Genomic DNA, 22,576 nt, shown 5'->3' with positions numbered 1-22,576 from the left:
AAATTTTTCCTTTCTTACTGATATAACTGAAAAGTTGAATGGCTTGAACTTGTAGCTTCGAGGCAAAGATAAAAACATCGTTTGAATGAATTCTAATGTAACATCATTTTCAAAAAAGCTCGAGCTGTGGGAAAAGAATATAACCCAGTTTGAATACAGAAGATTTTTCAGCTCGCGTTGTAAAACATTTTTGTGGAGATCAGGCTGCCGTTGAAATAGAAGTTGTTGATTTTCAGAATGACCTGTATCTAAAATCCCTCTCTACCACTGAAAATGTATGGCCTCTAGTACCCAAATAAAAGTATCCAATTGTGGTTCAAGTTGCATTGAGATTGAAAGCTATATTCAGTTCTACATACTTGTGTGAAGCATCTTTTTTAAGTATGAAATTCATAAAAAACAAATATAGAAACTAACTGAAACATTTGGGCAAAGCTGCTTACTCTCGAGCCCTCAAACATATCAATATGAAGTCACTTTTAGTCTATTATAGACACCAAAAAAGAGACTGGATGCATAGCAAATTATTTAAAGAATGGTTTCATGATCAATTTGTGCCGTCTGTTATACAGTTTAGTAAGGAAAATTATCAACCCCCACGAGCTATACTTTTGATCGATAATGCACCGTCCCAACTAGACATTAAAGAATTTACTTGCGCGAGATAAAGGCAGCCTTTTACCACCAAATGGACCAGGAAGTTTTGCAAAGGCTGAAGTTGAAGTACCGAAAGCAAATCTTAAATTGAAGACGATACCATCCCTTTGGTACAAAATATTAAAGGATGTTGTCTACTGGGCAGAATCTTGGTAAAATGTTACAGTTGGAACATTAAGAAAATCTTGGATTAAACTATGGACATCTTTGGAATTTGAAGAACAGTTTACAAAAAATGACACCGTTAGGTTAGGTTAGGTTGTGAGGATGCAGTCGAAGCAGACGTGATGGAATGGATGGCGGCAAACGCTGATAGCGCTGAAACTTTGACATCATCGCAGCCGTGACGCATGAGCAGGTTCAGTGCGACAAGAAGAAGGGGAGCGGCGATAAGCCAGAGGGCGGAGAGGGAAAGGAGAAAGTTTCGCATAATGAGGCAGCATCTGCACTTGACAGAACATGAAGCCCAGCGACCTAACTGCTTTCTTTGCAATAAGGGCTTTACTGTTCATAGCTTTGTTTTCCTGATTGGTTTTGGGTTATCCTTATAGAGTGTCTCCAACATTTCGGTAAAACTAACGTTCAGGAAGCTTTCATATTTATCACTACTTGTCTTCCTGTTATTGTTTTTTATTCCAAGTTGAACTTCTGAGTATTTATCTTCATTTCCTTTAGTTTTTTCTGAATGTTTTCCGCGTCAATATTTTAATTTTTTACCTTTTTTCTTTGATGCTCGTCTTCTTAACCTTTTCATCCGATGTTCTCTTCTTGATTTTGTGTTTTGCTTCGTCTTCCGAGGAAAAGGTTTCTGTTAAAGTCTCGCTGTATAAAGAAATGTCGTCATCTGCCGATGAAAAGCTACATGATACGACCAATTGCGCTTACTGTGTCGTTTCGATTCAAATCCAGAAATCTGCGATATGTTTTTCTTCGATTGACCACAGGAAGGTCCAGGTTGAGGTGTAGTCTCCCTTCCAAACTCTTTGTTTTCTTCTATTCTGTTAATTTTTTCGATATTGTTGTCATCTTCAATATTTATTTTTGTTCAATCACTAAGTGCGAAAGCTTTTTTTGCAGTATCATTTGGATTGAAGAGGTTACTGCTCTATCCCAAACGATAGAGAATAATTCCCCAAACCTTTGTTTAGTTATAGCTCGGTCTTTGTGGTGAGTCCAATACAAAAGAACCTGTACATCCCAATGATTCTACAATGATTTAAATAAGCATTGTCTATTGGCTGCAACTCTGGTGTCTCTGGAGTCTGCAGTTTTCACTATAGTTTGATCTAAATGGTAAGATGCACCATCGAAAATTGGAAAGCATTTTTCTGGAAGCTTAAATTTTTCAAAGTGCTTTATCCATTCGTTGAATGTCTCAATGGTCTTCCACTAGCGTTGCCACAAGCAACGACAGTGACATTTTCGGCGTGTTCTGGTATCACTAAGTGGACCCTTTTCCCACCCTTTTTATCTAGAATCTGTTGCTGGTGATGTAGAGTTAACCTACATCCCTTTTCATCCATATTGTATATTCTCTCAGGTTTATCCATTAAGTCAAAGAAGCACTGTTTTAAGTTTTTCAAAATAATCAGAAGCAATATATTTATTGAGCTTTTGTTCATATTTTGAGCTCATCTTGGAGAAATTTCTGGGTCTCTATTTAAGAATGCTTTCAACCAGTAACGGTCAGCAAGACGTTTTTCTTGTGAGAACAGGTTACAAAGACCATTTCGTTCACAATAATTATATACAAATCTTCGAAGCATCCGTTTTGTTAGAGAGTAACCTACTTCTGCCAGCCTGATTATTGATTATCATTCCTACATTTACCTCTGTTGCTTTGAATTTGAAAACAAATCTGCCATTTTCAATGAAACATGTATTATTGCCCACGACGAATACCTCAGGGGAACGTGACGTCGATCTAGCATCCTAACGGGCTAGAAAACATCTCTTAACAATCGCTCTCTGGCGCCATCCTCACTTCCAATTGCGAACCATTATTATAATTATAAAAATTTCAAATGTAGAAATGATATTTTAATATATTACGCCCTCATAAACCTTGTATGTAACCTTGATTATTATAAATGAAATATTGAATATATTTTTATATTTCATAATAACACATAATTACAATTCATCATTAATATGTGAGATAACACCTCTGATAAGATTATGAATTGATTAATCGCCAACCACACGAGTAGGACACTACTTCCGATTTTCGCTATTAGATGGCGATGGTGTCGTTCGTGAGTGAATGGGGCTATGTGGTATTTCGTTGGGTGACATCATGGAGATGGCAGAAAAAATTCTAATGTTACGTTTCGGCGATTATCATCATGCCAGCCCACCGGAGAATCGACCTATCGACAAGACAACTTAACGAGGTACCGTCAAGCATGAGTATGTATGATTTCGTTGAAAAGGTCTCGAAGAGAAAGGACAGAAGATACACTATCTACTGTATGTAAAACTTGAATGATGGCCTAACGGTAAGGCTACCCACAAATTGCGCTTATAGTCAGCTCTCTGTTTCTTCTAAGGATTCACCAGAAATATTGAGGTTTTTAGATAGAGTTCACAAAAGTCTGAACATTATTTATTTATTGAAAAAATTTCATAGATGATATTAAATTTGAAAACCAGAGCCGAATATGTTCAACATTTTTATTTGTTGCAGTCCCGTGGTGTGGCAGGGCCGTTCATTAAATTTGCAGGTATCTACTATGAATGCGCAAAAAATGTGGCATTTCTTAATTATTATTATTATTTATTTCGATTGATTTGAAATATTCTACGTGCTCTGGATAGTATCGGTTAACGTGCACGTTCTTCTCCAAGTAAATAATATCAAACATTTTTGGAGGCATATATAAGTATCTCAATAGTTAGTTTTTTCCTCGGTTCCTCGTTATACTAACGTGATGATGATCGTCGAAACGTCGCGCTAAATTTTTTCATTATTTTTCTCGAACTGTAGATGCTAAGGCCATTCTAACGAACTCACGCACGCTCTGATAGGACGATTCCTCGTTAAGTAGGTACCGCATGGCCCCATTTGAATTACCCGGTGCCACCAGTGCCATTAATGTCATTTAATGGCGAAAATTGGAAGTAATGGGCTCATATTAACATTATTGATATAATCACACGTATCTTCCTATGCCTCGAAAATAAAATTGTGTCCATGAGTAAATGTTACGATTATTTAATATTGGAAAAAATGTTTACGCCGGTAAATAACTTTATACTTCACATGTACATAAGTTCCTGGTCAGTAAATAGAGTGCAAAATTTCAATTTTCTGCTTCGATCCATTTTATTAAAGTAGAGCTCGAATGACGACTCAATCGATTGAGTTTGGCGTCGTTATTAATTTTTTGACTAAAGGATTAACACCTACACAAATAACAACCATAATTTTCAACAATAGTTCTGAATTGTTTCGACGAGAATCATTAGAAGATGGCCTACGTAAGGGAGGTCCTGAGAGGGTGACTAATCCAGAAAACATTAAACTAGTGGAAGTGATTGTTCAAAGAAATCATGATGATGGCCACAATATTTTAGAACTGCGGTGACATACTTTTGATTGACTAAAGAATCAAATACAACCGTGAATGCGGCATATTACTGTGACTTACTAAGGTAGTTGCGTCAAAAAAATATCGAAAAAAGGAGAGTAAAAATCAGCCGAGGTGCGCGCTTGCTTCATGGCAATGTTCCAGTCCACAATTCTTTGCTTTCCAAGGCTGCTGTACCCAAATGTGGCTTAACAGAGATTGAAAATCTACCATATAGACCTGATCTGGGCCCGTCCGACCATTTAACGGTGATCACATTTTTATAGTAGCACAGAAGCTTCAGTCAGACGTTCTGAAACGTGTATGAAAATAAAGGGAGAATATATCGAAAATTTAATTAAACCTTATTTTTGACATTGACATTGACAAAAAGATCCTTACTACAGTAAATGTACAGGGTGACGCAACACAACGTGCATATTAAATCATTTTTTTTTCGCAATGTAAACGGTGCTTGGGCGGGGGGAGCCTAGCGTGGTTGGATAGTTGCTCCAGTTAACACAGGATTAGAAGATACCGACTTTGGAGCAAGGTTGACAAATGCTTAGTCGATTTTTTACTTTTGACAACATCCTTTCTTCAGATGAGGCTCATTTTCATTTAAATGTGTTATGTGTTCGTAAACCGACAAAATTGTCGTTATTGGACCGAAAAAAAATCCAAAAATGAAATATCGAAAACCACTGCATAGTCCGAAAGTAACGAAATGGGCAGCAATCTAAAGAAAAAAAATATTGACCCTTTCTTCTTTAAATATTCACGAGGACGAAACATCACCATTAACACCAACTGCTATGTTGCGATGTTAGATAGATATTTGACTTCAGAGCTTGCAAGATCAAGAATAGCGAATACGAGAACTTGGTTCCGACAAGACGAAGCAACATATCACACATCAAATGACAATGGCGGCTGTAAGACAGATGTCATGCAAGACTAATTTCCAAAAGAGATAATATCCCTTGGCCCTCACGTAACCCTGAGTTAACGCTTCTTGATTTTTTTGTGGGAACACCTCAAACATAAAGTCTAAATAAACAATCCGAGGAACATCAGGCAGCTAAAGTTAAATATCCGCCAGGAAATGGCAGCTAGATTTATTGACAAGAGTTTTCACAAATTTGCATTCCCGTTTAGAGAAGTGCCGTCTTCGAGATGGCCATCATTTAGATGATGTTATTTTTAAAGAATAAACTTCATTGATTTACCTAATCAACATATCTTTTATTTCAACAATACCTTATGTATTTTTTTTATCATATCTATTTTAGGCGGAAACATTTACTTCCTGAGATACCCTAAGTGGCCATTATCTCATCAGGATCTATCTTTGTCTGAAAAGGCGTTTTGATTGACGCATGCTCAGAAGTGTTTCTGTGGAAAAAGTATGCAAATGCGTTATTTTCACGAAAAATCAATAGATGAAATGAAAACTAAGTAATTTTTGTAAGATTAGGTTAGGTTAGGTTAAGTTAGGCTAGGTTAGGTTAGGTTAAGTTAGGATAGGTTAGGTTAGGTTAAGTTGTGTTAGAGACTAAAATAAAGGTAAACAAAAATAATTTTCTTCAATAGAATATTTTAATTGGACTTCAATATATAACTTTTACATTTGAAAATCTTTTTTGATTTCTTCTATTAATTAAATGAATGGGTCTATTTTTGGTTCAGATTTGCGACATTCTCGTCGCCATGTATATTCTATGATTATGTCCTCCCAATCATCTGAAGGTACATACCTATCGCGGAAGAATGCTCTCAGAGGTGTCAGAAATTTTTTATAAAAATGATGCATGTGCAGTAATCATAAATTTTCGCACACAGATAGATCTTGATAAAATCTATCAAAGTTATCCATGATTACGTTTGGAAAATTATTCAGTCTCTAACACAGCCTAACCTAACCTAACCTATCCAAACTTAACGTAACCTTACAAAAATTATTGAATTTTAATTTTATCTATTGATTTTTCGTGAAAATATGCAATCGATTCCTCGTAATATCGATAGTCTATGTATAGAGTTTCATGATGATCGTCGTGGGCTGGCTTATCATACTCTTATCATCAAAAGTTTTAGTTTGTAATGTCACTCTTGTTGAAAACTGTAATCATAAGTCAAAACGCATTAAAACATAAAAACTTCTTTATTATCAAAGTATTCAAATTAGTTAATTTCACAGTTTCACAAGTTTTACCTCGTTTTTGTTACTAATTTACATACTCACTATCGTATTTCGAATAAAGTTATCCTCGAGATCATTATTATTGCCAAAAAATTAATTGCCAAATTATAACAATTAAAATTTTTTCTACCTAAAATAGTGCACGTGTATTTTTTAATGAATTTTATGAATTACAAATTTCAAAGGCCAAATCGAATTCCGCAATTACCGCAACATACTGAAATGAGGTTATATTTTCTGCTTTCCTCTGTAACTCAGCATTTGTCTATATGATTACACAATTATCGAATTTTAAGGAGTGTTAAAATATTCTAGAACACTTCGATGAGAAATACTTCGAACGACTATTAAATTTATTTGTATAATAAATAATGTAAAACTCATAGTTAGTTACAAAATTGATGGTGGAAGTGAAGATATTTCAGAGGCATCTACTTTCCCCTTCAGGACTAATTCTGGCCGACTGTGAAAAACCACAGTCGGCAAATGTTTTAACGCCTTTTCCGTTGACCTGCAAATACTATTCACAGTTAACACCTTTATGCACCAGGATATCTGAAACTACTGGGAAATTGATATGTATTCGAGTAACTGTAAAGTGTAAAAACGTTAGTTAATACCTATACCCACTTGTTTCTCCAATTAATTTATATATAATGAATATTTCTGAAATGTATGATAATCACAATAAGACGAGAAAATCCCCTTACTTGATATACTTGTTTACTACCACTATACTAACAATCCCAATTATACTGTTCCTCGAGTCTTACACAAATTGTTTTTTCATATACCGGCTTGAAGGACCAGAAAGTGTGATTATGATCGTTAGTGTATTGATAGAAACGGAATGTTCAGTATAAATGATTACTGCTACTTTTTACCTCTTGTAGATCTATTGTGTCGAAGAGTAAGCATAATAGAGTAAGAGTATCTAAAAACATTTGTTTTCAACTAATCATTGAAACAATGGATTTCAATATCCAGCAAATATCAGTTCTTCTGTATAGCAAATATCAGTTCTTCTGTATAGCAAATATCAGTTCTTCTGTATATCAAATTGGCAGTTTTATTTATGTGAAAATAAAAACACGGCAGTAATTCTATATGATTTTATCACTATGCAGGGAACTACTTTCACTATTACAGAAGACTTTAGTGTTTGTGATGAGATCATTTTATAGATCAAATAAACTAAAAATAAAAGCAACAAATTTTAATTTAATATTAAACTCTGTTAAAAAAATAAAGAATAATATACACTGAAAAATAGTTATTTTAATTATATTTGTAGAATAATTAGGTTTTTTTCTTCATGAGTTTTTTAAATAGCCACCATCTGCGTCTTCAATCCCGAAAGCTCCTAAAAGAATGGAATTGCCAGACTTCATCGTCATTCCCACTTCTAATATTTTACTAGGTGTTGTATTGATAACGAAGATGCTAAAAACATAACAAAAAATGTTATTGTAACAAAAAATAGTTATTTAAGCAACAAGTGAGTAAAGTAATAGTTTTATCCACCAGTAGGAAGGTTTGACCTACGGCAGCAATTCATACGAGTGAAAAAAGTTACTTTACTCAAGAGTTTCATATAGAATTTTTTCTACGTTCGTAGACTTAAAAAAATTCGACATAACATTTATCAATTTTCATTTTGTAATAGTAATATTAAAAGTACACTGTGAGCATTATTAATTTGAAGTGAAGAAGTTACATTACTATTGGTACTTGAATTGGGAACATTTAACATTAGTACTTATTGGATTGTTTGTGGGATCATGAAAATTTACAATGTTGCTTGAAGTTGAACTAGTTGTTCCCGTTAAAATTTTCACTGCGGAATCCATTTTGTTTTTTATTGAGTCGTCTACGTAACCCTCCGCAACTGTGTTGGATTTCCACGCACCGAGCTTCTTTAGTTGATATTCTTTCTTTATACATAGAGTAGAACAAAAGTTTGGAAATGTCTAGTTATTTCGTAATACGTTTAAGGCTCATTTGGACATGCCAGTGTACTTGGTCGAGTACTTTACTAGCACTTATTTAGTTCCTGAAAATATTGATGATGACAGAGACATTTTAGAAGATAATTCAAACAATAAAAAAATGCGGAGAAAGTTATCAAAAGGAGAGGAAAATAAAATGCTGTGTACGAGGACAAAAATTATAATACTTTGAAAAGGATTACCAAAAATGGATACGTTTAAATACAAAGAGAAGCAAGAAATTTAAAGAAGTCGTTCCCTCATGAAGAATCTAAACAAATCAGTAAGAAAAGTTTTATGTGCGCTAATATAAATAAAGAAATGAGGAAACGACACATTGATATGTTTTGGGGATTAGAAAGTTGGAGTGCCAAACAATATTACATCAAGGGATTGGTTGATTTTCGATCAATTATGAGACGCAAAAAAGAAACAAATCAACGACATGTACATAAACATAATGGATATGTTTACTATTTACCAGATGAAAATGGAATAAAAGTTCGTGTTTGCAGGCAATTCTTTTTAGCGATTAAAAAAGGTTGCTTTCAATAACTGGGTGCAAGATAATGAAAAATTTAAGTAGGTGTATCAACGGAAGTAATTTAAATGAAACTAATATATATGAAAGCCATTATGATCAAATCAAAATTAACAAAAGAAATAAAAATACTCAAAAGAGGAATTTGAGAGAAAAAGCAGAAGAAACAGTTTAATTCCAAAGCTACTAATCATAAAAAATCAAAGTCTGAGTTATTTTCAGTGGGTTTGGGTTCTTTGTTAGGAAATGATAAAGTCTAAAGTTGACAAAATGCTCAGTTTAATGAACAAAGTTTCAAAAGGTACTTTTTGAATCGTTTGACAATACTTGTTTTTGCTCAATACTTAACAATTTTTGAGATTACAAATTGGATCACGTTTGCCTGCCGCCATTTCATTTCGCTTTTTCGCTGTCGCGTGAACATATCAAAAAGTGCTTATCGCTTACCAACTTAACTAAATTAAAAATTAACATGAACATGGTTACCAACTTTGACTCTATATAAAAAAAATAGTGTGAGGTAAGGATAGGCTCAAGATTGGGATAGGTCGGGTCAGCTGTCAATTTGATCAATTCTCAACAGAGTCTGTTATCGAATGACTGCATTTATTACCAAAGTACCAAGTCACTATTGCAGACCCTCGACCTCACCTATTTATGTTGAAACGGTGTGATGAAAATGAAAAAACAGCAATAGAAAGTAAATTTTTAAATGAACACCTCGACAAAATATCGAGTTTTAAACCTAGTAAGGACCAAGGTGATACTTGCTCCGAATTCACCCCTGACAATATCGATAAGGTAGATCTTCATACTATCTACTTAAGTTGTAACCATATGGAAAACTTTTTTATTAGTGGTTTTATGAAAAAAAGTTAATATTGATAAAAAGTTCTGAATTTTCATAATAAATGGCAGTAATTGCTTATTTGAATATAACTTTTAATTCAAATCAACTTTTTAACATTTTCGATATTGATGGTTGCATTTTAACTTAAGTAGACACACTGTATATAAGATATCATCAATAAAATTTTTATTTGAGAGGAAATCACTGAAAGTATAAATTTTTTTTATATTCGAGGCGTCCGCTGACGTATAATCTTAATATATAAAAATTCAGTGTCCGTGTATATGTTCTGAATGAACTCAAAAACGAGTCAACTGATATTCACGAAAGTTGGCATATATATGTAATTTGGTCCAACTCAAATGATAGGATAGTTATTATTTGAATTAATGGTCTCAATTATTAATAATAAACTGATTATCAACGTTTTCGTTGATTTTTAGTAAAATGCCACCCAAAAAATTCAACTTCGCACAGCTGAAATTCGTGCACAAGAACAGCATGATAATCGTCGACAAGAAAATGCATTAACAACCAGGGTGGCACGTCAACAACACATAGATTAATATAGAGAACAATACCGATAAAATCACCGAACCAACCGCGCACTAACACGTGGATCATTTGTTGGTCTTGCATTTAATTATGAACCAGACATCAATTACTCGGCTGATTCCAAAGTTACTATTGGTGCGATGGACAAAATGAAGCACCCGGCATGTGTGGTGCATCAGGAAAAGTTGTATTGTCACCACTTCCTATTCCACCTGAACCTTTGAAATCCCTTCTTTCTGGCATTTCAAATGAATCAAAATTATTTTTGCGTAAGACACGAAAATTTAATTCTTGCTTCCAAATGACGTCGTTTGGGGCATCCAAAGTTTGTGATTTGTCATCTGATGGTCATAATTTTGAGACAACATTCAAAATTCAAGGCCAGGTATATCATAAAATTGGATCATTGATGCCAATGCCAAATGAAGATACAAAATTTCTTCAGATCTATTTTACAACTCGATGCTAGTATAATTTCCTTGAACAAGCAGAAGAGAAAGCAATTGTATTGTCATTAGAATTATTTAAAATCAAATCGCAGCAACGCGTGGCCGGTTCTGCTACAACATTATAGTTTCGTTTCTTCGAGAAATTGGGATAGTTACATTTTCACAAATTTTTATTTGGGAGGAAATCACTGCATTTTTCTTTTTTGTCGTTCGGGTTAGGCTACTGCCGCTCATCTCACTCACCAAATCTCATCTGACGTTTACTAAGCTTTATTATACGACGATTCATTCTACTAATTATCGCTTAAGAGGAGCTTGATCGTGTTTTCTGTTGCTGGCTCCCGATCTACAATCATATATCTGGTGATAATAAAATTTCAGAAAGGGAATTTTGGAACATACGTTTGAAGTTTTGCGCACCAATGTGCTCGATTGGGAGTTCAAATTGTACAATTGGAAATCAACTATTGTATCAATTATAAACAGTTGAATCTAATTTCTTATAGAATATATTACCTTAAATGCCAATGATCTTCGACGATTTTTCTATAATACCTGTCTCTAATTCTCCTATAAACATCTCCTGTATCTAATCCGTTAACTTCTATAATTGTTGAATTTACTTCTGGATATTCTTTTTTCTCTCCCAATAAGATAACTTTCTTTAAAGTGTTATTAAAACCGCTAACCATAAGCCGTACATCCACGATACTCGAAACGCGAGCTTCGTCGATACTTTTCGAAAGGAAAAACACAACAGTGTTGTTATTTATTTCTATATCAGTTACGAACAAATTATGAATGTATATATGCTCCTCTTGTAGATTTGATGTGGTCAATAAGCAGGTGTTTTTCGTTGATTCTAAAGTTCCTTGTATACACCGACACTTACTAGGTATATTTATTGTACCAAATTCGGGTATTAAAGATAAGTTTGAAGGATATAAACATCTTGTGAGTTGCGTTTCTTGACTAAACATATTGTAGCATTCCTGAAAAGTAAAAAAAAGATATTTCAGCAAAAACCTCAGTATTACCACAATAAACGACAATAAAATCCGTCTAAAGGCCAATTTTACAGCCTGAAGTAAAACTGGAGATTAAACCTTAGTTTGAATGAACAATAAACGAGATTGCTCTGTTTTAAAGGTAACGGTGAACACTTTAAGCGTATCATGAATTTTCAATCACTAACAGTGTCTATGAAACTAGGTCAAATTTTCACTTTGGAACTAGTACTTAAACTTGATGCTTTTGTATAGTTTTCTTAATAATTTGTATACATGGGAGTAGAAAACAAATCTTATATTTTTGTAAATAACTTGTTTATTTTACTCTTATATTTTTTTTCAAAACAATTTTTATTACAGAATAAGTGACAGTCAAATGTGTTTAACATTGGTATCAACTGAACAAAGATTAGTCCAAAAGTAAAATCCACGTAGCACAAGAAGTGCTGCATTCCAAGCATATTGGCTCGTCACATTTTATACATTTATAATTTGTCTTCCTCTCCTTTGCTGTGGACACTTGGAGCAGGTTTACCTTTCCTTTCTAGCTTGTCACTTGGGATGCAGCCATCAAGTCACAAGAGGATTGCATCAAAATGAAAGGTACAAGGTGAAGGAATTGATGCGACTGATATCTGATATTTGATAGAATATTGCGAGAGGCCATCTTCTGGTTCTTCGACTGGACGAATATATCGTACATTTCATGTCTAGCAAGTCCACCCCTGCTATCGTTTTATTGTAGTAACAAACCATTTCAGGTTTGTTTTTTCTGTCCCCTGTTTCAATACTGTGAATTGATGACACCAATATTACCTAATTATTCTTTTTAGGCACAACAGAAAACAAAGTTGTATTGCCTGCAAATCCATATAGGGATCACCCACTTTTCTGTTTGGAGGTGGTAAGAATCCAGGAAGTATTTCCCTTTTATTTATTTTTTTTTTCATAGTACTCACATACATACTATAAACAATAAAATATGATATGCACGGCACGACGGCTCACAGTTAACTGAAGGTCACAAATAATAATTGGTGGGAAACTACTGGACAGCTACTGAGCGGGAGAAAGCGGACGAACCATCAGGGATGCCAATTTCGAAGAGCCAAATTTCCCGTCCGGTCTCAGAGACCGAAGTGTTAAACAGACTTTTTCTGCCAGTTGTCACAATTTATCTGATCAAGAAGTAGTACTTTTGGTTAATCTGGTAAAAAAATGCGAAGAAATGTTTTCGATGAAAGCACAACAAATTTAAAAAATAAGTGGGACAATTTAAATATTTGCTCTAGGACAAATAACTTTTTGTTTTCTGGGCGTGTTGACAATGTTGATAATGTCTTAATCGTCATCGTCGAGTTCATCAAATATAAAGTATAAATCTTAATCATTTAATTCTTTATTATATGGGAAAAATGTGAAAAATTTTAAAGAGTTCATGTTAAACTGAAGTTTAATCTACCCGATATATATCAATTCGTTCAATGTATAAGTATTTTTCATTATTTTAGGTTACACCTTAATCCTTATCATTGGTAAATCAGGAGCATGCCAAAAGCAGGAGCTCACACAATTGACTATAAACTATATAGAGGATTTGGGTACAGCCGCTGTGATAAAAATAAATAACACAAAAAACCAGGTGTCCAGAAAATTCACAATTATTGGACAGAGAGGCCACCAACCAGTCACCTAAGTTTTTTCTCAATTATAAAGTAGTGGGTATAAACAAAATAGGCAGAGTGCCAAAGTTTTTAATATTCCAAATCCAGAACAATATACTGGCCACACCTTTAGGCGTTCTTCTGTAACAATTTTGCAGATCTTGCTGCATTAATACTCCATGGAGGATAGAAATCCTCTACCGTGGCTGAGCAGTATATAGATGACTCTGCAACTAAAAGATTAATGACTGCTAAGAAAATGATGAATGTCATTAGCAACACAAGCACACGAAACAAAGTTGCAAATAGAAACATTGACCATAGTGTTGAACAAAATGCTACATATGTTAGGGATACCACCAATAATGCAACATTACAAAATCCACAATTTAGTAATTGTTATAATAACAACTTTACATTTAACTTTAATAACGTCTCAGAAAAAAAGTAAAACAAAATTATTAATAATTCTTTAGTTCTTGTTAGGCATCTAATATAGTTACAAAAAATTTATTATTGGGTCTTATTCTATTCTTTAGTTATAAAATATTTCATAATCATTCTTTTCGTTTTTGTCATCTCTACTATTGCAAAATAAAAAATATTTTGTAGGATTTTTCAACTTTTCAGCACACGTTTTTATATACTTTTCAACACATGTGTTTACATACTTTTCAACACATGTGTTTACATACTTTTCAAAACATGTGTGATATTGTTCAAATGACTTTCTTATTTGAAAAATACATTTTTTGGAAGAATTCTTTACGTGGTCGTAGGAAACATAGTGTACACAACTCGTTGGAAAGTGTATTTCGCACTCCCACTTTCCAAACTCATTATGTAATATACTATTATTATTCCAAAAAATTTTGAACAACATTGGAAATACGTGTTTGATTCATATATAAAGTACTTTCGGTATCTATACTGAGCACACTGTTTATAATACCACTACACAAACACTCAGAATTACCTTTACTGAAGGTAAACTGTTTACCTTCAGTCTCTAAAGACAAACCGCGAGTCAGGAAGTCTAATTGTGAGTATTGGTGTAAACAGTGTGATCAGTATGAATATCACCAATGGTTCCAGAAATGCCATTTTACTTACTGTATCTAATCCAACATAAAAATTCGTTGTAAAATAAGTATTGATAGGATGGGTATACATATAACAGTATAAAGTTCTCCAAAACGCCATATCTCTATTGAAAAATGTTTCGAAAAACGAGTCGCTTTTGTCGATGGTCTCATGAGTCCATCCTGGTGCAAATAGTGCCAAAGACAAGTTGTGCCGAAAAGCTACTTCAACTGCCTAAAAAATATAAGAGAAGCTAGTAGTGTCCTTAATAAAACAAAACTATTATACAATTTGACACTGCGGCAATTTCAATCGGTTAGAAAGCCATAAACATTATGTTTGTGGTTATTTATGATGCTAATCAATATATAGGCGGGAATATGTTTAAAGTAAAGAATTTGTTGTCCCTGGGCAACACTCACTGTTTTTTACTGTCATTGACAGTTGTGTTGTAAACTTTACACTGTTGATAATAACACCAACGAGAACATTTTGTTATTTGAGTGTGATTAATGTTGTTTGTATTTAATTGAAAAGTGCAGTCCCTAGTATAACAGCAAGAGTGCTTGAAGGATTTTAATAAATTATAATAACTATAAAGCTCTATCCTAAAACACTGTGAGAAACGGATATAAAAGATTCAAACTCCAGGACGAAATCCACTAAGACCGTTCAAAATCTGTCGTCATGAATAAAAAAATGCTGGACTTACAACTGATTAAGCATGATTGAGATACCATGCGATTGTAAACAATAAACTCGGAATGATGTATAACCATTTGTTTGCCAGGAGTAATTGGAGAATGTTGGAAAATGATTATGAAAAAGCAAATTCTTGAAGTGCTGCTCAAAAAAATAAAAAAAAATGAATTTTTAAAAGCCATAATTTTCGATAAATTGTTTTCCAAGTTCGTCAATTCATTGTTGTGGCGCAGTAGTGCTTCAGAGACCAATTTATCGACCTTCCACTCAGTTCGAATAGTTCAAAACAGTATGATTGAAATCTATTTTATTGGACCTGAAATACAATACAAAAAAGAAACTAGTGCTTTGAAAAAAATGTTTAGAACTACCTCAGTTGGAATGGTGAAAGTAATTTGAGAATTGGATGTATTCGAAAGTGAATTAAATTTAATAGAAAATATTTTGAAAAATACAAACTACAATCAAAAATTGTTTTTCTACCTCAGTTGGAGTGGTAGAAGTGCTTTGAAAATTGTAATTGAATGTATTTGAAACTGATAATTTTAATGAGGAATATTTTAAAAAATAGAAATAGTTTTTTTTGTTAGACCTAAAATACAAATAGAAACTATCGCATCTGACAATTCAATGAATCAGATTTAATTTTTTGTAATATGAGCAAGTTATTGTTTTCAAACATAATTTAAAATTGCATAATAATGTAGGTGACTACAGTATTAAAAAATTATGTTTAGGAAGAGAAATTGCAACTCTAGTTGTCTGGCAAGAAATTTCGACCTAAAAACTGTTGAACTCTGGTAAGACTATAAGGATGCAAAAATAAGGGATCAGAACGATTAAGATCCAATTAGATACCTGACTCCAAATATGGTTTAAAGAAACCAGGCAATTCAAATGGATCAAATATTGTTTTTTTGCTAAAATGTTTAAATATAATTTTTTTTTCAACTTTGTTGTAGATATTTTTACTGAGATAACCTCGATAAGCTTTAGGAACATATTTAAACTATACCAAATCCTTTTGGCTCATTATCTATTCATTATTAATTGTTTTTTTTTTGAACTTTTACAATAAAAGTAGCTTTAAAATAAATGTGTTATTTAACTACCACAATTCTTAGATATTCATTTCAAATATATTTCACAGATATTTTAAGCATTTAGAATGAACATCATTTGCAAAACGGATACCTTACAAGTATTGAACTTTCCTCCACCATACATATGTCTTCCAAAAATATCAACTCCTACAAATACATCAAAGTTACGATGTTCTGCAATTTTTCTGGTATTAGCTAATGTTTTCTCATTCCAAGTATAATTCAAAAATATTCCATCGCAAGAATCAAAGAAATATCTGGAATAAGGTAAAAAAATTACGTATATGCACCTACAATTAGTATCATAATCGAGCAACCAAGCATAAGTATAAAATGATAACTATACTGTTAAACTATAAAGAAATATTCTTGGATAATTTTTAATTTCAATACATTTTACTAGTATTCTCCTATTTTCTAAGTTAGAGTTCCTGAGACCATTGGTGATATTTATACTGATGAGATTGTTTAGCAAAACCACCAGATAATGTGGTGAGCAGATTTTGTTGCACACAGGATGAAACCTCTATCCACAGTGTGAAAACGAAGATCTTTGACAGCTACAGCCACTCCACATTCTGAATTTTTTAAAAGAAGTGGGATTAACAAATCAGCTGTAAACACTGGTGTATATGATACCCCAATATCTACAAACATATATGCATACAAGCCCAAAATAAAATAGAGAAACGATTGAAATTTTTCCTTAAATAGCTCACATGTAAAACCTCCAGCCAATATAGGACATCAAAAATTCAACAATTACAGAGAAAATTTTTAACAGAAAAAAACCTTTTTTATTTACTGGTAGTTGGTATTATAGTTATTGAAAGAATTCAGCCAATATTGTTATACTGAAGATATTTATTGGTAGATCATTCCACACTAAAATAAAATGTAAATTACTTGACCCCCTCAGAATTTAATGAAATTTTGTATGAAAAATGTTCATATAGAAATTAAGAAAAATTGCCAGTTTTTTTTAAATATCCAGTTTCAGAATTATGGCTATGTAAAGTTTCCCAAAATTCACCAAAAAAATGTAACTGACATATTTTGAAATCACCATTGCTTTTCTCCTAATTGAGCTAGAGAGATGAGAGTGGTATCATTTTACTCAGTTTTAAGTTATCTTTCTTTTGATATACAAATACAACATACTTTGTTATAAAAAGTGTTTGAAAAATCAAATAAAAATTTTGATTCTCTCAAAGTGCATTTTTGATAATTTCCAAAAAATTCCTATAAACATTTTATACTTTTGCTAAGTGATTCTTTTTAATTTTTAAAAAAGGAGTTTTATGAAACGATTAGTCACACTGCCTACTACAGATTTCTTTACTATATTACATAAATCATGAACTTAAAATTTTAACATTACATCTCAGGCAAAAGTTATTCATAACTTGATGGTTTGTGCAGTTTTTAACGACTTCTTCAGATATTATTACATAATTCCTTCCTGTAGGAGTGGTGGGATTAACTTTACAAAGTACATCTGTCAGTGATAATCACAATATTTCCGGTTTTCTTGGATATGAAAATGATGACGAAGGACCAGCAAGATGCAGAAAAGTCACTCCTAGTTCATCTTTTTCTTCATTATCATACAACACATATGCCAGCTACCACTTTTGGTCATCTACAGCGATTATATATCCCCTAACTTATTTTGTAGTTTTTCAAGGCATTTTTGGATGGTCACTGCTTCCTCTGTTGTATCCTCAGAGAATACTTTTGCACATATCTTTGATACACTTGAATTTGTAGGCATATAAGCATGATATTGTGTTCTTTTAATAGTTACTGCTTGGCTGATACGGTTGTTCAGAAATTTATCAGACTCAACGTACTCTTTTTGGGTGTAGGAGGTGAAATTAATGCCAAATAAAGTTTCAAATGACCTTTCGTAAAGTAGGATAGGTGTTGAAATTTGGTCATAATATGGAGGCTTTTGCTGCAATTCTCTTCACTGTACCTTTTCCATGGTTAGTAGCGGAAAAATGCCATTCTGCTCCTACACATGCTAAACTGATTTCAAATCAGACCCACGAACAAAATTAATATAATGCAGCAGTAGAGAGAACAGAGAGTGAGCCTGTCTCAACTCAACTGCAACAGACTCCGCTGATTGTTATTTATGAATGTCTCTTTAAAAATGTATTATAAATAATTTACAAAAACTATTTCCAACTTAACTAAAGAGAATATTATTTTGTAAATAGCTAAACTGTTGTCTTAGACACAACACTACTAAGTACATAATTAATTATGATAATAATCACAGTAGTAAATAATTCAAGTAAAGTTAAACTAAAACACCCTTTTTAGAATTATTGTTTAAATATGAATCCATTAGTTTTTCACTTTGAAATTTAGAATTGCTGACCAAAAGTATAATTTTTTCTAAGAAAGTTTCTGAAAATTTTCAAAAATGCACGTTTTAAGAAAATCAAAATTAAAATTTTTAATTTAACACTTCCAACACTTTTTGTGAAGTATTTAAAAAAAGAGCATTTGAAACTGAGTAAAATGACACCATTTTTATATCTCTAGCTAAATTAAGAGAAAAGCTCTGGTGATTTCAAATTATGTCTGTTATGTTGTTTTGGTGGATTTTGTAAAATTTTATATAGCGCAATATTTGAAGAAAAAATCCTTTTTACTTAATTTCTATAAGGACAACTTTCATACTAAATTTTGTTAAATTCTGTGGGGTTCTGGTTTATATCCCATATTGATATGATACGAAATGACTTGGGCACTTATTAATAAAAAATCCAGTATCTCTAATAAAAATATTATCTGTGGGAAAATAATGCATAGTGAAATTTATTGAGAATGTATAAACAGGAAACCTCAAATCCACAAAAAGGTAAATGACACTTTATCTAATTATAACATAATCATGAAAACAGCAACTATATATCTGTTATATAAAAATTGAATTTTTTTGATTACACCTATTTCGAATATAATATACTTACTTGTTATTTTTATTTAGCTCATTTTGCCATGATAACTCCCCAGCTAAAGTTACACTATCATACCATATAACTAAATTTGAAGGATTATCTGTATGAATTAAATTTGTAAAATAAGGTACAAATTCTTTTAAAGTTTGCATATTGTCCACTTTATTTTCAATGTTTAACAACCAGCCATCAAAACCAAAAGTTTTTGTTAAAAGAGCCAAAGACTGAGCAAAAGCTTTCATAGTCTCCAAATCCACAAAAATTTGATTGTCGCAGATATCTTTCCCAGATTCAAATTCAGTAATTAGTGTACCTAGGAAATGAAATGCATAATTAGATTAAAAAGTATTATCTTTATATTATTAAAAAAATTCATATTATTCATATCACCCAAAAGAAAAATATTCATTTCAATGAAATGTTACTGTAGGTATGAATAAAATGGTCTGGTCCTGGAGATTTAGATACTACTAAAGTTACCCAGAAAATAAAAGATATTAATAGAAGTCATAATACAAAACATGAAAAACAAAGTAATATATCTGGAAACCCTAACAGAAGAAATTAAAAGAAGCAAAGGAGTTAAGCAAGAAGACTCAATCTCTCCAACCTAAAATAAAAATATTATAACGAAACAAATAAAGCAATAGCATACACAGACGAAGTAACAATATTGGTTAATACAAGACCAAGAACTAAAAAAGGCAACCAGACAATATTATTTTAAAAATTCATGCATAAAAAAATGATTCACATTGAAGGCTATTTCAGAATAACAAATCTTATTTGGAAGCACATATAATATTATTACTACTAAATGAACAAAAAATGTTAAAAAACTCACCCAATACTTTGACTCCATTTTTATGGCCTGCATTAATCCAACACAGTGGAGGTATGGTTATAAAATGGTGACTGAAATATACAAATATATCTATTTGTGACCAGTTATAAAATGTATAGCCATTGCCCACAATTTCTTCATCAGAATTATGTATATACCTAAAAATTTATCATTTGACCAATTCCACGAATAGATATAAGAAATAAACTTACTTACCTATCTGCTTGGTATCCACCTTTATAATCATGACAAAGTAGTGTCTTTGGTACAAATCTATTGTCTATTCTAGTTTTCAAAGAAAAATTATGCAAATCTGAGTGACAGTCATCTGAGAAATTTTTAACAACAGTTCTCGATCTAGGTACTATTGGTAAAACCCTAGAAATCCACAAAGGAGCGTCCTACATCAAATTTTATGCAATGTAAAATTCAATTTTGGAGTAAACATTCGTAATATAAAAAATAATATTAGATATAATACCCACTTACTTGAATAACTTCTTGCAACTCTGTAATGTTGGTTATAGGATAACATTGACTAAAAATGCTGGGCATCATTTTTGTAGAATGTTCCATAATTGGTTTCAATTTCTGTGGGTTTATAATTGATTATTTTGAATGTTATGAATAATTGAAAATTAAGGTTATGTTCACATTTTGGATTTCGAATGTCAAGCAGTGTTGAATACTCCAGACCATAGAGAACCTCTATCAACTGAAATCAGTTGAATATTTGTACGGATTTTAGTGACACCTGCGTGGTTTTAGGTGGAACAAACGAAATTGCCATTTTTCTATATATCGAATGAATTATAGATTGTTAATCTAAATAATCACATACCAATAAATTTTGTAACGAGGAAAGTTTAAGAATTAATTTTTATTTATGAAACCATAGATAATTAACATGAATGAAACTTTCAGAAGAATTTTTCATATAAAGATTCACAGAACAAGGAACCTTTTATGTTCGGGTAACCCACAAAACATAGAACTTTAGGCAAGGAAAGAAGAAGTTGTTGGTTCCCATCATCTTCCAACAAAAATAGGGAAAAAGAAATCTTGAAACATTGTCAAATAAAAGATTTGTGATCGTAAGATTCTTCTTTTTGTTCAAAGAGTAACTTTAAATAATGTAATTTCAGTTGCAAAACATGAATAACCCAAAATAACCCGAACTAGACTTTAAAAAATAGCAAACGTACCTTTCAGCGAAGCAAAAAAGACTACACGGACATAAATCCATCACTTAAACGACACATTTTACGACTGAATCTGTTTTACGCAATAAAGTAGAAGGAAATTGTCCGCAAGCCGCTCATACTAAATACATCCTTTTATTAAGGTGCGTTTACACGTGCGAGTTTTTCACTATCGTGAGTAGCCGATTTATTCTCGAGAGTGTGTGAAACATGAAGGATCCTGAGAGCTCTTGTCGGAAATAGCAGGTGTAAACGCTTTTGAGAGTTACTCTCAGAAATTCAATTAGAGTTTAACTTTCTGAGAGTACTATCAAGAGTGTCTTCACCAAAAAAAAAATGAACGCATGAGGAAGTTGCAGACTCATCGAGGCATATGAGTCTAATCCAATCCTTTGGGACATTAAGGAGGGCTGCTATAAAAATAGAATTATAAAAACATAATTCTTGAAATGCTAGCCAAAGACTTTGAGGAAAATATCGTGGAAATAAATAGAAAAATACACAACTTGAGAAATCAGGTAAGTTTAGTTCAGATAAACAATAGTAATTGTATATTTTAATACACAATTCACAATTTATCGAACCTTGTTTTTTTAATCATTATAGGTTTCTCAGGAGCTCGAAAAAATGAAAAATAAGAATAGTTGAAGTGGAACCAGTGAAACGAAAACTTGTGCTACTGAACAGGATTTGCCAATAATAGCAATTGTTTAAATTTTGATGTTCAAAATGCACTAATATTGTATATCAATTTTTAAATGCTAGCGTCTGTAGAGCATATTGATTTGGAAAACGCCACAGTTCCCTCTGATGACGCTACTCCAATTGACACATCAAAAGAAAAATTATCTGCGAAGAAAAGACAAAATTTGGACGATGACAGTGTTATTAAAGCAGCACTAGAAGTGCTCACTACAAAATCCCGATGAACATGACAAATTCAGAGAGTACGTTGCGTTCGAACTAAGATCTCTCAATTTTAAAAATGTGAGAAGAAAATTGGAAACTCAAATTAGACAATTAATATTGGCCGTCGTACAGGAGCAGTACATTTATAAAATTTTATTTTAATTAAATACTTTTTATTTATAAATCTTTTGTGTGGTATAAAATAAATAAAAAATATATATAGGAAAACATTTGTATTTATTATTTACCTTTAAATATTTTTCTCTAAAAAC

General features: G+C 32.3%; 1 protein-coding gene across 2 annotated transcripts; it reads right to left on the bottom strand.

Annotated features, from left to right (window-relative positions):
- Positions 1–7,630: 7,630 nt before the first annotated feature.
- Positions 7,631–20,908, bottom strand: LOC130892357 (cytosolic endo-beta-N-acetylglucosaminidase). Of its 2 annotated transcripts, none has more exons than XM_057797747.1 (8): positions 20,683–20,908; positions 20,410–20,594; positions 20,194–20,351; positions 19,362–19,662; positions 16,466–16,631; positions 14,600–14,803; positions 11,329–11,804; positions 7,631–7,872 (listed from the first exon to the last, which is right to left on the bottom strand). In XM_057797747.1, exons 1-8 carry the CDS (start codon positions 20,767–20,769, stop codon positions 7,743–7,745), a joined length of 1,707 nt encoding a protein of 568 aa, XP_057653730.1. In that variant the 5' UTR covers positions 20,770–20,908; the 3' UTR covers positions 7,631–7,742. The 2 variants fall into 2 exon arrangements, with proteins under 2 accessions (XP_057653730.1, XP_057653731.1); XM_057797748.1 differs by having other exon boundaries at positions 20,194–20,264; positions 20,683–20,880.
- Between the last annotated feature and the right edge of the window lie 1,668 nt (positions 20,909–22,576).

This window comes from Diorhabda carinulata, chromosome 4, assembly GCF_026250575.1.
Source record: "Diorhabda carinulata isolate Delta chromosome 4, icDioCari1.1, whole genome shotgun sequence".
Classification (NCBI taxonomy): domain Eukaryota; kingdom Metazoa; phylum Arthropoda; class Insecta; order Coleoptera; family Chrysomelidae; genus Diorhabda; species Diorhabda carinulata.
Note: the sequence above shows the minus strand (reverse complement) of the source record. Positions and strands in the feature narration are given on the sequence as shown.

Coding starts and splice junctions, on each gene's coding strand:
- LOC130892357 (XM_057797747.1), bottom strand. CDS start 20,769: ATGGAACATTCTACAAAAATGATGCCCAGCATTTTTAGTCAATGTTAT. Junction 16,632..19,361: donor GAGCTAAATAAAAATAACAA/GTAAGTATATTA, acceptor ACCTTATTCCAG/ATATTTCTTTGATTCTTGCG. Junction 7,873..11,328: donor GAAGATCATTGGCATTTAAG/GTAATATATTCT, acceptor TTATGTTTTTAG/CATCTTCGTTATCAATACAA.